Genomic DNA, 16,508 nt, shown 5'->3' on the forward strand with positions numbered 1-16,508 from the left:
ATATTCCCATCTGTTAATCTCTGCTTTCACTTGCTTGCAGAGAGCAGTTTCCTCCTTGAAGATGCCTGTAGTCTCAATGTCCTGAGTGTTTTGCCTATGTGTTGTTCTATATATCTTATAGTTTTGGATTTGATATCGAGGTCTTTAATCCATTTGGATTTTACCTTCGTACCTGATGTTAGCTGGGGGTCTAAATTCAATTTTTTTCAAGTGGCTAGCCAGTTATGCCAACACTACTTGTTGAAGAGGCTTTCTTTGCTCCATTTAGGATTTCTTGCTCCTTTATCAAACATTAGGTGATTGTATCTCTGGGGAAGATTTTCTGAGTATTTAAGCCTATTCCACTGACCTGAGGGCCTGTCCTTATTCCAATACCATGCTGTTTTGATAACTATTGCTTTGTAGTACAGTTTAAAGTTGGGGAAAGTAATTCCTTCCATATTCTTTTTCCCAATGATTGCTTTAGCTATTCTAGGGTGTTTATTGTTCCAAACAAATTTCAAAAGTGCCTGATCCACTTTTTTGAAGAATGTCATGGGTATCTTTAGAGAGATCACATTAAATCTGTAGAATGCCTTGGGGAGTATTGCCATTTTGATTATGTTAATTGTGCCAATCCATGAGCAGGGTATGCGTTTCCATTTCTGCGTGTCCTCTCTTATTTCTTGGACCAGCGTTTTATAGTTTTCTTTGTATAAGTCCTTCACATTTTTAGTCAAGTTGATTCCAAGATATTTGAGTTTGTTTGGCACTATTGTGAATGGGGTTGTTTTCTTAATGTCCATTTCTTCCTTATTACTATTGGTGTATAGAAAGGCCATTGATTTTTGTGTGTTAATTTTGTAGCCTGCCACCTTGCTATATGAGTCTATTGTTTCTAGAAGCTTTTTGGTAGAGTCTTTAGGATTTTCTAAGTAGAGTATCATGTCATGTGCAAACAGTGAGAGCTTGACTTCTTCCTTTTCTATCTGGATTCCCTTGATATCTTTTTCTTGCCTAATCGCTACAGCAAGTATTTCCAGTGCTATGTTAAATAGGAGTGGTGAGAGAGAATAGCCTTGTCTTGTGCCAGAATTTAGAGGGAAGGCTTTTAGTTTTTGTCCATTGAGGATAATATTTGCCACTGGCTTGTGGTAGATGGCCTTAACTATAATGAGAAAGGTTCCTTCCATTCCCATCTTGCTGAGAGTTTTGAACAAGAATGGGTGTTGGACCTTATCAAATGCTTTCTCTGTGTCTATTGATATGATCATGTGGTTTTTATTTTTCTTTTTGTTGATGTTGTGTATTATGTTGATAGATTTACAGATTTTAAACCATCCTTGCATTCCTGGGATGAAACCTACTTGATCGTAGTGGATGATCTTCTTAATGAGGCATTGAATCCTATTTGCCAGGATTTTGTTGAGGATCTTTGCATCTGAATTCATCAGAGATATTGGTCTGTAATTTTCTTTTTTTGTAGCATCTCTGTCTGGTTTAGGTGTCAAGGTGATGTTGGCTTCATAAAAGCTATTTGGAAGTGTTTTCGTTTGTTCAATTTCATGAAAGAGTCTTGCCAGGATTGGTAGTAATTCCTCTTGGAAGGTTTGAAAGAATTCATTAGTGAATCCATCTGAGCCTGGGCTTTTGTTTTGGGGCAGGCATTTAATTACCGTTTTAATTTCATCAATAGTGATGGGGGTGTTTAGATATGCTACATCCTCTTCCTTCAACCATGGAAGATTATAAGAGTCCAAGAATTTATCCATTTCTTCCAGGTTCTCATTTTTAGTGGCGTAGAGTTTCTCAAAGTAGTTTATGATTACCCTTTGAATCTCTGTCATATCAGTAGTGATCTCTCCTTTTTCATTCTTAATATGAGTTATCAAGTTTCTCTCTCTCTTTCTTTGTTAGTTTTGCCAGTGGTCTATCAATCTTGTTTATTTTTCCAAAGAACCAACTTCTGCTTTCATTGATATTTCGAATTATTTTTGGGGTTTCCACTTCGTTGATTTCTGCTCTCAGCTTTGTTATTTCCTTCTGTCTCCCTATTTTTGGGTCCTTTTGTTGAGCACTTTCTAGTTCTATTAGCTGTGTCATTCAGCTACTCAGGTAAGCTGCTTCTTCCTTCCTGATGTGTGCTTGCAAAGCTGTAACTTTCCCTCGCAGTACTGCTTTTGCTGTGTCCCATAAGTTCTGATAGTTTGTGTCTTTATTATCATTTGTTTCCAGGAGCCTTTTGATTTCCTCTTTGATTTCATCTCGGACCCACTGGTATTTGAGTATGAGGCTGTTTAACTTCCAGGTATTAAAGTTTTTCTTCTGTGTCCCTTTGGAATTCACAAATAATTTCAGAGCCTTGTGGTCAGCAAAGGTAGTCTGCAAAATTTCTATCCTCTTGATATTATGGAGGTATGTTTTATATGCCAGCATGTAGTCTATCCTGGAGAATGTTCCATGTACAATGGAGAAGAATGTGTATCCAGGTTTCTGGGGATGGAGTGTCCTATATATATCCACTAGGCCTCTTTCTTCCATTTCTCTCCTCAGGTCTAGTATATTCTTGTTGGGTTTCAGTCTGGTTGACCTATCCAGTGTTGACAAAGGCGTGTTGAAGTCCCCCACATTTATTGTGTTGTTATTGATATTATTTTTCAGACTTGTCAACAATTGTATTAAATATTTTGCTAACCCCTCATTTGGTGCATATATGTTTAGGAGAGTTATTTCTTCCTGCTCTACATACCCCTTGATTAATATAAAATGTCCATCTTTGTCCCTTATAACCTTCCTCAGTATAAAGTTTGCATTATCTGATATTTGTATGACCACTCCAGCTTTGCTATGGGTGTTGTTTGCTTGGATAATTTTTCTCCAGCCTTTTATTTTGAGTCTATGTTTGTTCTGACTATTCAGGTGCGTTTCTTGTAGGCAGCAGAAGGTTGGATTGAGTTTTTTGATCCATTTAGCCACTCTGTGTCTCTTAACTGGTGCATTTAGTCCGTTGACGTTGAGAGAAAGAATTGTCCTGGGATTTAATGCCATCTTTATATCGAAGTTCGGTGTGTCTTTTGGTTAGTCTTGTCTTAAATTAGGTCTTTCAGTTTTTCTCTTAAGACTGGTTTTGAATCTGTAAAGTTTCTGAGCTGTTTTTTGTCTGTGAAGCCATGTATTCTTTCGTCAAACTGGAAAGTGAGTTTTGCTGGGTACAGTATTCTAGGTGAAGCATTCATTTCATTCAGTCTTGTTACAATATCCCACCACTGCTTTCTGGCCTTGAGTGTTTCTGGTGACAGGTCTGCTGTAAATCTTAAGGATGCTCCATTGAATATAATTTTCTTTTTTGATATTGCTGTTTTCAGAATTCTGTCTCTATCTGTGGGATTCGTCATTGTGACTAGGATGTGTCTTGGGGTATTTTTTTCTGGGGTCTCTTTTGGTTGGTACTCTTTGAGCATGCAGGATTTGATCACATATATTCTTTAGCTTTGGAAGTTTCTCTTTAATGATGTTCTTGACCATTGATTCTTCCTGGAAATTTTCTTTCTGGGTCTCTGGAACTCCAGTGATTCTTAAGTTGTTTCTGTTGAGCTTATCATAGACTTCTATTTTCATTTGTTCACATTCTTTAACTAATTTTTCCATTGTCTGTTCATTTGCTTTAAGTTTTTTTCCAATTTCTCCAGCTGAATGGAATTGTTATTTTTCTCATCTTCCACAGAACCAAGTCTATTCTCAGCTTCTGATACCCTGTCCCAGAGCTTATCCATTTTGTCATTCACTTCGTTTACTGATTTTTTCAGGCCTGTTATTTGACATGTTATTTCAGTTTGGAGTTTTGTGATTTCTGTCTTCATATTTTCTTGGTTCTTATTAGTGTTCTGTTCAACTCGATCCATGGTTTCTTTGAGTTCGTTGAGCATCTTCCACATTGCTAGTCAAAATCCTTATCTGAGAGGTTGATTAGTTGGTTGGTCATTATCTGGTCATCTGAATTGTCATCTTCATTCTCTATGTCTAATGCTGGCCTGCATTGTTTCCTCATTGTCACACTTGTATTATGGGTTTTCCTACGTGTTGTGGTGGTATTCATTGGCTAAATGATGCAGGCAGCCACACTCCTCTGGCTCCACCCTTTCTGGATGGGTCAACTTGCCTCCAAGGGAGAGGAGTCCTCCATGGATGAAGCCTCACACAGGATCAAATCTTAGGCCTGAGCACGCAGCAGAGAAGACAGTCTGGAGAGAAATGCTGGGCTTCAGTGATCCAGCACAGTTCTTAGTGTGAGTTTTTTCTTCTTGTTGCGATGGTGTTCTTTTCTTAGAAAGAGCACACGCCTGCGTTGTGAAGCAGAGCTAAGTGCTTTTCTGGAGCCTCTTTTCGGCCCACTCCCAAGAGGTTCACGCAACAGGTCAGTAGACAGACACACAGGCAGCACTCACAATTTTTCACATTCCCCACTGGGCAGGCGTAGTTTCGTGGATTTTCCCAGCCTGACGTCACAAACAGGGTACCTGGCTTCTGTATAGTACTGCTTATAGCCAGTTTTCACGTTATGGAGCAGTTCCTTGGCGTTCCCGCCCTAGAATTGGCCTCTGGGAGAGCGAGTTTTCTGGAGCCTCTTTTCGGCCCACTCCCAAGAGTTTCATGCAACAGGACAGTAGACAGACACACACAGGCAGCACTCACAATTTTTCACAGTTCGGGCCCCACTGGGCAGGCGTCTTATGCATATTTTATAATGAGCAAAAGCTTAGGTCAAGTAGACTATCTTGTCTTTCAATATTTTTTAATTATCAATGTCATTCAAAAGCTATGAGGCATATCAAGGGAGTTTAGGAAATAGTTTAGGAAATACTTTCTGTGTTCATTGTTCCTCAGTTAGGGAAATAGAGTTTCAAGATTTAAATTGTTTGGACAAAAAAGTACATTTTTTGTAGAGCTCTTTTGAGATTGTTTTTATTTATCATGGTTCTAGTACTAAACTTTTTTTTAACAACTACCAGAAGAAAAAAAAAACAAATAAATTTTGGGGCCATTTTAATTTCAGTGTTCTAAAATAGTTTTCTTTTCTTTTTTAAATATAATTTTTATTTAATTATAGTGGCTTACATATCGTTCACAGTAATATTCCAGGTACATATTTACATTGAGTCAGGGGAATTCCCACCACCAAATTGTCCTCCCACATCCGCTCCCATCCTGCCTCCTGTATCCTCCACTCTCCCCCTATGGGCTGCTAGAATGCATGGTCCCTTCTGTGTCTAGTTTATTACTTAGTGGTCTTATAACTGTTTGGTCTTGGTGCCTCCATTACTTCCCCCTCTAATTGGAAGGCGGGACTATAAAATTCAAGTTATGTGTTTTTGTTTGAGGAATAGAAAAGTAATATAATGGGGTAAAAATCGACTATGCCGACTATGAGCAGAGTCATTCATTCTAGAGGTTGTCATCCTTGGTTTGAAGGATGAAGGGGAAAAAAAGAAGGTGAAACACCACAACAGTTCAAAAAGAAGAATCAAATATGATATCAAGTGAGCACTGCAGCAATAAAAATATGCACCACATAGTTGCCATGGTCGTGAGATAGGAAATATGACAAGGTGCAAAAAGGAAGAAGAGAAAAGAAGAAAAGGTAAATATATAAATAAAAAACGGACAACTACTTTAATATCCACCCCAAAACAAAGAAATCAACAAAAATTAGATAAAAAAAAGAATTATTTAGTGTTTTTTGTCTCTTCCCCCCTCACCCCCCGCATAGGCACAGTAAATATTGGAGTCATCCGAAACGGGAATCCCCTTGGCGTAAGAGATACAGGGTTTCTCTACCCTTTGAATATATTGTCATGGGTTATCTATAAACTCCTTTCACATTCATTTACTCTCCCCTTGGTGTTTTTGTGCCATATGGGAGACTTCTGCTCCGATCTGGATGATAAAATCAGACCTCTAAATCTAGAGGTCTCAGTCTGTGTATAGGCCAAGGAGTGGAACTTATGATGAAGACTTCCTTTGTGATTTTAAAAGTTCTGTTTCCTCGATGTCATTTTAATCTGTCTTCTGTGGTTAGTGGTCTTGGCCCTTGCACTGAAACTCAGATGGAGCCTGGGATATCAGTCTTTCGTTATGTTTCCAGAAGACCCGTTCAGTTGCAGTTGCCTCAGCCAGGTCTCTGGAATTAGAGGTCATGATTGTTGTGCAGGACGTAGACTTTCTTGTTGGTCCCAGAATACATACTGCCCTGTCATGGTTCTATCAGCCAGTCATCTGTAGATCATGTTCTTGGCTTTTGCATGGCCCATAGTGTGATGTGTTCTGATTTTGTTTTATTATTAGTTGGTAAGGTAGGATAACCTGTTCTTATGTCCATTTGTTCCCAATTTCCTCTTTGTCAGGATATCATATTAGAACTGGCACATGTTGGAGTTCAAGTAGTATTCTGGATGTCCCAGATGGGCTTTGGTTCTTGTAGCTGTTGTGAAGAACAGTGTCATTTCTATGTCTGGGGTTCAGGATTCAAGTATGGACGGTCAGTGTCTAATCTCCTGGAGTCTAAGATGGATTCACATATTTTCAAGGTGGGAGATTCCCCTGTATTGTAAATAAGTATGACTTCTTATCTCTAGTAGAGAAGAGCTTGTTTATATACGTGAAATTTCCCCTTTTTTAGTGTGCCTAAAATAGTTTTCTAATTGCAGCTTGAGAAGCTGCTCTTACTATGCATTGTGTAGTTTTTATGTTTTAGTTAATTGTATTATAGTGTAAGTGTTCATGGGATAAAACCAGGCACATAAGCTTTCAGGTGTGTTTTCCAAATGTGAAACATGCTGCAATCCTTATTACAAGGCATTTTTCTCTACAATTAATGAATGAATGAAGGAATGAATGAATTCATACAATGAACCCAGTGAGAGCCAATACCTTTTTCTCAGCATTACACTCAGAGTCCACAATGAGAATGTTTTTATTTTTCCAAAAATATTTTTTGTTAAAAAAGTATTTTATTGTAGTTCAAGACTGTTAATATTTGTTTTGGGTTTGTAAAATTACTGTACCCTAACACCACCAAAGTGCCCAAAACCTTTCACAACTGTTCTTTTCAAATTAAAATTCTTTATTGGTTGTTTATTTTCATACATTATATTATTGCTAATATCACTGTCGTACTTTTGAAGATTCTTTTCTTCCCTGATAATAAAAGTTTTAATCTATACTTGATTATGTTCTTTTCTTGTTTTCTAAGAAATTAAATTTTCTTTTCATCTTTTTTCAGTGACTTATCACAAGTTGCTTGCAAATAGAATTTGAGAAAGGTGTTAGACCAGGTCTATTAATAACTAGTGAGATGCCTTTGAGTGCAAAGATGTGATTGACAGCTGGTCATCAGGCTCTTCCATGAAACAAAAGACCTATATTTGGGCAGCTCCTCAGGGGGTTCCATTCCTAACTGCACATTAGCTGTCAGCCAAGGCTCTGGGTGACATGAGAGTTTTTCTGGGGCACCACCGTCTGAAAGTCACATGTACCATCCATGATACCCAGGACCAAACAGTCATAATATGAACATTGAGTAGAAATAAAAAATGATCAGACTTAAACATCAAACCCAAAGTCAACAACAACAGAATTGATACCCAATTTACAACAAGTTATACACAGAAGGGACCAGCTACACTAGCAGTGGGGTAGGGGAAGGAAGAAGATAAGGGAAGTATCCTGGGAACAGGGGTGCAGGGAGGACAATCTTAATGGTGGGAATACCCCTGATTCATTGTCACTATGTACCTTAAATATTACTGTGAAAGATTCGTAATTCACTTTGTTCACAATAAAACAATTTTAAAGAAAAAAAAGAAAGTCACATGTAATTGATGTTCCTAGCATGCAGATAAGCTCAAGAACCAGAAATTCAGTTTGTGTTGACTTCAGTGGGAAAACTTCTAGGCACTGTTTTTCAGACGTGCAAGAAGGCTTGTTTCCTTCTGGGTTAGCCCATGGTGATCTGCTCAGACTAATTAATGATCCACCCCAAAAAGGTCTCTAAACTCAAGGAAAAGCTGAACTGAGAAAGGATGAAAAATAGGCTTAGCAATCAGCAGGAAGACGCTGCAGGCGCCCCGGCGGAACCTAGACTCCCTGTAGACTCCTGGAACAGATTCTAATAGCCGCGCCCCTGTGTGCAAGGTCCCAATTTAGAGCCAGCAGGAACAACTCCGTGTTGCCCTGGACAGCAAAGTAAGAAAATGGGTTACACTGGAAAAGACAGAGAGGTGGGGGAGGAGAAGCGGGGGTCCGGATGGAGAGTGGGTTCACACTGCACTCTGTGGGGGAGGGGCTAGGGAAGGGGGGGTGCTTTCTTCCCGGCTGGTGCTTCAAGAGTCCCAGAGCAGCACAGAAGATGCTGTGCAGAGCTTGGAAAGCCCCATTTGAACTGAAAATAAAGAGCTGCAACCTCCATCGTGACAACACTGAGCTGAGCGTGTGGCTGCTTTTCATAGCATAAACTGGAATTAAAAGTTCGCGTTTATGTGATGAAAGTCATTGCAATTCCAAGTATGTGACTTCAGGACCCAGCGTGGAAAAGTGAGCCTAGGCATGAAAGAGAAGGGTGTGAAAGTCATGAAAAGACCCACTGGCTATCTAGTGAAGTCAGAGGGCATCCAAGTTCGTTTTACTCAAGAAACACTTAGCATATGCCATGTCCCCACTTAATGACCCGTATCAGGGCACCACAAACTTTAAAGCAGGTCACACTTACTCTATGGCTTAACGACAAGTTTCAGAATCAGTGGATTTGAGGGGTGGGCTCCAAGATGTGCATTCATGTTAAGTCCATGTAGGATACTGGTGGTGTTGGTGTAAGAAACCACAATCTGTCTGAGGTAGATAATTATGTGGTTTTCATGTGTCATGCTTAACTATTCAAAAAGTTCACGAAGCAAGGGAAAAAAATCATCAAAGGGTAGTTACATTTATATAAACACATATATGTGGGGTTATTTTACTTGTTTTTGTTTTTCAGCTACACTCAGTGATCTCCAGGTTTACTCCTGGCTATGTGTTCAGGTGTTACTCCTGATGGTTCTTGATGGCACCATATGTGGTGCCAGGAATCAAAGCCGTATTGATCATGGATAAGGCAAGCATCCTGCCTGCAATACTATTGCTCCTACCTTAATCAAGTATCATAAAACTGCTTTATTGCAGCCAAAGAGATGGCTCAAAGGACTGAGATCCCAATTTTCAAGTGGGAAGCCCAAGCTTAATTCTGGCTACAGCATAGTTCCCTGAGCACTGTCGGGAGCAGCCTTGAGCACAGAACTAGGAGTAGACCTCAAATACTACTGGATGTAAGCCTCCTGAAAAATACTTCTTTTTGTATATAAAATGCATAGGTGTGTGTCTTATGCATTATAAAGCATAGTCATATGCAAATGTGTATATATAAAGTATATAAAAGTATATATAAAGAGACAGGCATGATTTTATTTCATATAGCAATCCTACATAAGTTATAAGGATAAAATTATTATTTGTTGAATTATTTTTGCCATTGCTAAGTCCACACACCTATACATAAAGAGTTCTGCAATGTGTGGGCCATTGATCTAGGTTCTATAGGTAAAAAAATAAAGTAATGAAAAAGACTTGTAATTTACATTGGTCTCAATAAAAATTATTAAAAAACTATTATGAACAATTTTGTAGTTGTGTAATAAAAACACCAAAATATTATGAATACATGGTAATTATATTATGGTTTGTCAGATATTTTTAATAAAAAAGAAAATTTATCATGCAAAAAATGATGGAAAATTTCCTCTAAATACTAGGGGGAGGAACTTTGCATGTAGAACATCAGTGAATGACAGACATATTGTGCACCGGTTGGCGATATAGGCATTAAGGAAAAGCTAAACAAAGGAAAAGGGGAAGGAGGAAAGTACTTGAGAAAGAATAGGCAGGGACAACCTCATCGGAGGCAAGCTATGTATGAATCAAGAACTGAAGAGGGAAGAGAGTCAGGAAAATACTGGGGCAAAAACAGCCATAGCATTCCAGGTAGAGAGATCACAAATTCAAAAAGTTGAAGATCCAAAGTACCCGGTATTTATAAAGCAGAAATAAAGTTGATACTATGGAGTGAAATGAGCAAGGAGACCGATAGGGTCAGATGGGGGGTTTCAGACTCCTCCCCTAAGAGAGAAGTTGCTAGGAATAATGAGAACTGAAATAAGTTCACTTAGATTTTAATAAAATTCTCTTCAAAACATGCTGAGGCAGATCAGAGAGAATTATCCTTCTCAAATAAGACAAATTAAATAACAAATAACAATTAAATGAACTAATTTAACACAAATAAATTAACTAGTTTAACTAGTAAATAAACTAAACTACTTTTTTTATGGGATGTAACAAAAGGTAAGTGCAAATTTTAACAGTAAACCCTCATTCCTCTTTAGAAGTAAAGATGATTAAGACACAAATTGATAGAGAACTGCAAGAAAAATTACAGTGCCTTTTCTGGTTGGTGGTCTATTGCCCTCTGGTGAGAGGCACACATTCAATTCAGAATATTCCCAGCAAAACTACAGTCATCTTGGTAGTTTATGTCAAAAATATTGCCATGCAGTGATTATCATGTGCACATTGGCACATTTGCATTTCATGTTGTTTATTATTAAAATACCCTATTACACTTAATATCTTAATAATTTCATAATGTGGGACAGAAGAGAGTCCAGTGGTGAGGTACTTGCCTTACACAGCCAATTTGGTTCCACATAAGCTTCACTCAAGCTTCTCCAGGAGTGATCTTTGTGCACAGTTGGATATAGCCAAAATACCAATACTAATAATAATGATAATAAAACAATAATTTAATGTTATATTTAAATTTTCTCCAAATTTCCACTCATTCTAATTTATAAGTCTGAAAGGAATAATGTAGCTAATTTATAATAAGGGCATTTATAAAAGGCATAATTTTAATTTCAGTTAATCTGGGAATTTAAATTTGGGTCGGATATCTCATGATTTTACAATATATTTTTTTATTTATTGAATCCTGAAGTAATTTTTGATAAGTAATTTGAATATGTAAGAGGGCATAAAATTAATGTAGGAGGAAGTAAAATAAAATTTATTTAAACATGGGGTCAGTGAGATAGCATGCAGGTAAGGCATTAGCCTTGCATGCAGAAGAACGGTGGTTTGAATCCCTGGAGCCTGCCAGGAGAGCTTGCTGAGCATAGAGCCAGGAATTACCCCTGAGCACTGCCGGGTGTGACCCAAAAACCAAAAAAAAGTATTTTTTTATTTAAACAGAAATCATCTTATAATTATTATTGGAAGTTTTACTGAAATTATATCATAATTTCTAAATCAATACATAAAATATATGAAGAACTATCAACTCACAATTAAGATCATTGTTAGTCTACTTTTTATTTATTTGTTTTTGTTTTTGTTTTTGGGCCACACCTGTTGATGCTCAGGAGTTACTCCTGGCTACGTGCTCAGAAATCGCTCCTGGCTTGGGACATCGGGAAATCAAACTGTAGTCTGTCCTAGGGTAGCGCTTGCAAGGCAGAAAGATGCCTTACCTCTAGCGCCACCACTCTGGCCCTGTTAGTCTACTATTAATATGCTCAATTTAAAATTCATTAATTTTAAAAACTATATAAATGATTATGTGAATTCTTGCCTAGACATCCCCAGTTTTACTCAACAAATAATATGGGTATAAAAACCTTATCTTTCAGCTTAAAAAGATCAAAAGAGACATTTTAAATTTCACAGACTTAATCTTTATTTTATCAAAGGAAAATGGTTATTTTTATATACATTTAATTTTGAAGTTGGTCATTTTTTGTAGCATTATATAAAGAAAACATGTTTTAATTTTTTTTAGTAGAGTCATTTGAAAAACATTTTTGTTTTTTTTTTGTTTGTTTGTTTGTTTTCTATTCTGTTTTCAGGGGTGAAAACCAGGGCATCACCTACACAGGACAAACACTTTACTTCTTAGCTACATCATATTCTCTGAAGAAATGGATTTTCTGGCAGACAAGTGTTTGCTGAGTAAGTGCACAATATAAGAAAATGTCAAGTTTACTTGAATATATCACACATTGGGCATGGAGATATAAAAGACAAAATTTATCCCTGACAGATGCGATAGTGGATTGGGGGTGGACCAGGGACACACAAATTGTCATCTGCCATTTCTCATCTCTGAATGGGACTTTGAAAAGCAGAACAAAAATGGAGCAATGGTGTTCTGATTGCAAGATGGAAAACTGAGACTATTGTTGTCAAGATGATAATGGTCGCAAGGATGTGAACCAGGAGTAGCTGCGCATTGAGTGGGAGATGACAGAAAAATTTCAGAAAAGGGCAAATGTTGGGCTCTTTTGGAACATACCTCTCTGACCACATTCCTGTGCTGCAGGCCTGAGTGAGGAAGGATGAGCAGAAATATCAGTAGCAAAATAAGGTCTGAGTGACTAGGAAGAATAAAGGATTTTGAAAAAGGAGAGATTTCATTTCCATTGTTTTGGAGTTGATGAATAACATTTCTGGGTTCCTGTTTACTTCTTTGAACATATAAACAGGCTGGTAGCACTTAGCTCCCAGGAGAGAGTGAAGTGATTTTTGAATTTTTTTCTCTTGAATTATTTAAGACTCTGAAAATTCTGGTTATCACTTAATATCTTCAGACATTGACACTGGCACTAGCACCAATGTTTTCGAAAACTTGCGGCCTGCGGGCTGTTTGCTGCCCTTCGTACAACATTTTTGTGGCCCTGCCCTAGAGGAATCCTTTTTTGTTTTGTTTTGTTTTAGTTGTTTGAGTCACACCCCCCAATGTTCAAGGCTTACTACTGACTTTGCACTCAAGGATCAACCCGACTTTGCCTCCTGCAGCAGGCAGGTAAATTGAGTTTGAGACCCCTGCAATGAACTATGCTGAGTGTCATAACAAAAGGTTAAAAGTACACAGATGCCTCAATAACCAAGTACTATCTTTCTACATATTATGATAGACTAATGTATTCCAAAAATTACCACTTGATACATGTAAACATCCTGGCTTCCTATGCCAACTTGAGTACCAGCAAAAGAACTATCTATTCTCCTGTTACTCCTTCTAGCCGCCAAGGATTTACAATTTCCAGAATATCATTAAACTTTCACTCACAGATGACTCAAGGAATAGAAACAAGCATGAAATAGAACAAGGATCATGAAAACCAGCAAACAAGACAAGCACATTTCATATATAAAGCAGAGGTTAGTTCAATTTTTGTCTCTCAGGGGATGCAAACTTGAAGAAACAATTTATCAATAGTGTAGTAAAGTAGTAGAACAATTAGATATGTATATACAGACGTGTGTGTGTGTGTGTGAGAGAGAGAGAGAGAGAAAGAGAGAGAGAGAAAGAGAGAGAGAGCCTAAGCAAATCAGTAAGAAGTGTTTACAGTATGCTGTGTCTCCTGTTGGAGTAACCGGTTTTTACCCTATTCATGATAATTCTTTGCTTGTGATTGTTACTCATGGACTGGAAGTATCTCTGGATTGGTCCCTTACCTATTCCTATTCTCCACCCATAGTGGTGGTTCATCTCTTCCCAATAAAGACCTTGAGCCAGAGAAACTACTTGCTGTTTTGGTTCCACAGTTGGTCTGTCTGCCTGCTGGTACCTTTGCCTGCTTGAAGAGAGCTTGTGATGGAAGTTTTCTGAACCTGTTTTATCTCCTTAATCTTGTGTGAACTATTTCCTGTGTCAGTGTTGCTTCCAGACTCATATTCCCCAATCTCCCTCACTCCCCATTCCACAGGACGAGGGACCAGATGGGGCTTCCAATACATCTTTTATTTTATTTTTTTAAGGATATAAAACAGTGTAACCAGGGTGTCGTGAAAAAAAAAATTGAGTCCTGTGGGTTGCCTGGTTCTAGAGAGGCCAAAACCCATCAGCCTGCAACTCCAGTTGGGAACTGTGGTTAATATTGCAGTCTCAGATTGAGTCACCAGTGACAAGACACCTTCCACCAGAATTTCTGCCATGAGCAGGCTCAAGGTGCCACTAGAGGTCACAGCTGTGCCTAAAGTAGTCCCAGATTGGGGCATAAAGAAAGGGACTAGGAGAGGCCAGGTCAGCCTAGGATTTTTCGAGAATCAGGATCCCTGTTCAAATCCTGGTCTGATGTACTCATTGGGGAATGTTCACTACAAAGGCACATTCTTGCTATTGCCAATACCTGGCCCAGGAGAGTTGGAGGTGGGGTGGGTGAATCTTCCTCTGTGAAACTCTTGAGTCCCTCATTTCTGCAGAAGCTCAGGAGGAATCTCCACCTGGGGACAACATTGTCACTAATTTACAGTCCTCTCCATCTCAGTGAGATTTTCATGGGAGGTTATGTGCATATTCAGAACTTGGTCCAGCTGACCCTGCTGAAGTATGTAGCATTAGAAAACTCCAGGTGGCACTGGGTTCAAGGTAAAAAAAAAAAAGGGGTCCGAAATTGATCAAGGGTGTATATAGGTGGGTCACCTGGGAAAACTTCTGGAATTATTAGTTTTATAGAGAAAAGTAAAAGGATAAATCTGTTTTCAAATAATCATTTTAATCATCAGTAATTTACACTCATGTAGCTCACTGATATAATTTCATTTAATTGCATCACTGAGAATTACATTAATTTAATATCCTGCTAAGTCAACAAAATGTTGCAACTAGAAAATAATGCAATGCCAGATCACCAGAGTTTGAGTGAACCAGGACTTCAGATGTTAAACTAGACTTCACACTGTCAAAATTCAGTAATCACTCAGTTGAATCTTGGGTTTGTAAAGGAAAGTTTATCATTACTAATTATTTTGTTTTGGGGTCACAGCTGACTGTGTTCAAGGCTAAGTAAGTCCTGGTTCCGTGCTCAGAGAATCACTCGTGGGGACCATGAATGGTGCTGGAGATCAAACTTGAGTTGGTTACATGCAAGGCAGTGTCTTGATTCTTGTGCTCTCAGCCCAATTTTTAAATGGTATTTTTTTAATCTCTTGATATGATGTGTCTAAAGAAAAATGTACTAAAAAAACTCAAAGATGTTCCCAGTTAACAATGGGGAAAATATTATGGCTTTTAAACTCTCTTAATATCTTAATTTGCATGACTAAACTTGTCTGACACTACTCATCAAACTAGGAGCTTTCAACCTCTTTTTACAGTTTAATATTCAGGATGTTAAAACTATGCTGCAAATCTATAGTTATAGCTCAAACTATGTGGTAGTACCTTTTAAATAGATGCTTTGACCAGATTTTAATCAGTACCTGTTATAATCAATTTATCACATTTTATTTTTTCAATATACATTCTTTTTGCTTTTTTGTTTTGTTTTTTGGGACTACACCCAGTGATGCTCAGGGGTTACTCCTGGCTATGCACTCAGAAATTGCTCCTGCCTCAGGGGAACATATGGGACGCCAAGGATTGAACCCAGGTCAGTCGAGTGCAAGGCAAACGCCCTGCTGCTGTGATATCGCTCTGGCTCCTAATATATAATTCTTATTCAAAAGGAAAATAAGCATTGAGTCCCTATAGTTATTAAACATATTGTATGTCCTATGAAATTCATTTACAGTCAAAAGACAGAACCTCAGTCTTGCTTAGGCACTAGGTCCTATAGATAAATGGAAAGGTGTGCCTCCCACACCCCCTACCCACCTTGGTACCCTGTACTCTGTGTGTTCTTACCACACTGGACTGAGTGATGAGGACTGTGTTGATGACAATGCCTGCTGCAAAGTGATAAGATGTATGTGTATTATTTCATGGCATAGAACAGTAATATTAAGCTCTAAGCAGCTGAGAGATATAAGTTGAAGTGAGAAAGCTCTTATAGTTGTTGGAAAATTTAGGGCACAATTTCTCAGAAACAATGATTTATTTTATGCACCTGCCAAAGTCATAAACTATACCTCATGTCTTGTTATTTAGGAAGCAGGGACCCCAGCTAGTGAAATGATGGAGAAGGTCTGTGGTAAGGTATCAGCTGCTTCTAAGGACAATGTGGCTTGTTCCATAGCTCTGACTTGGTCATTCATTCAAAATTCATGCAGCCTTTTCTCTGTTTTAAAATAGGTGCAAATCCAAGGTCTTGTTATCATAGTATAAAGTTTATTGGTTTATAAACTTTTTATTGTAGTTTAGGTAATATAGTTCAACAGCATTTAAGTTTATAATATTGACACAAATGTTACCACACACCATCACTACCAAAATGTCCAAGACTCTCCACCTTTGTCCTATACCACTTGTGATCTGATCTTTGTTCCCCTCCCCATAACTTCCACCCCATTTGTTAATACATTTTGTGACTCTTGATCAAGGGCTTATCACTGTTTAATATGGTCCATCCCCTTGTTTGGCAGGACAAAGATTTAAACCTCAGATAGCTTTGAATTGTGTAGGACCAAAAAAGAAATAAAAAGAAATGACTGCAGAAAATATGCTT

General features: G+C 38.1%; 1 protein-coding gene across 1 annotated transcript in view; it reads left to right on the forward strand.

The window, feature by feature from the left end:
* Nucleotides 1-16,508, forward strand: part of CRB1 (crumbs cell polarity complex component 1) — a 133,071-nt gene that overhangs the window by 20,252 nt on the left and 96,311 nt on the right. The window contains 1 exon segment of the mRNA XM_049770781.1: nucleotides 12,672-12,775. Coding sequence (XP_049626738.1) covers nucleotides 12,672-12,775 — 104 coding nt within the window.

The sequence above is a fragment of the Suncus etruscus genome, chromosome 3 (genome assembly GCF_024139225.1).
Source record: "Suncus etruscus isolate mSunEtr1 chromosome 3, mSunEtr1.pri.cur, whole genome shotgun sequence".
Classification (NCBI taxonomy): Eukaryota; Metazoa; Chordata; class Mammalia; order Eulipotyphla; family Soricidae; genus Suncus; species Suncus etruscus.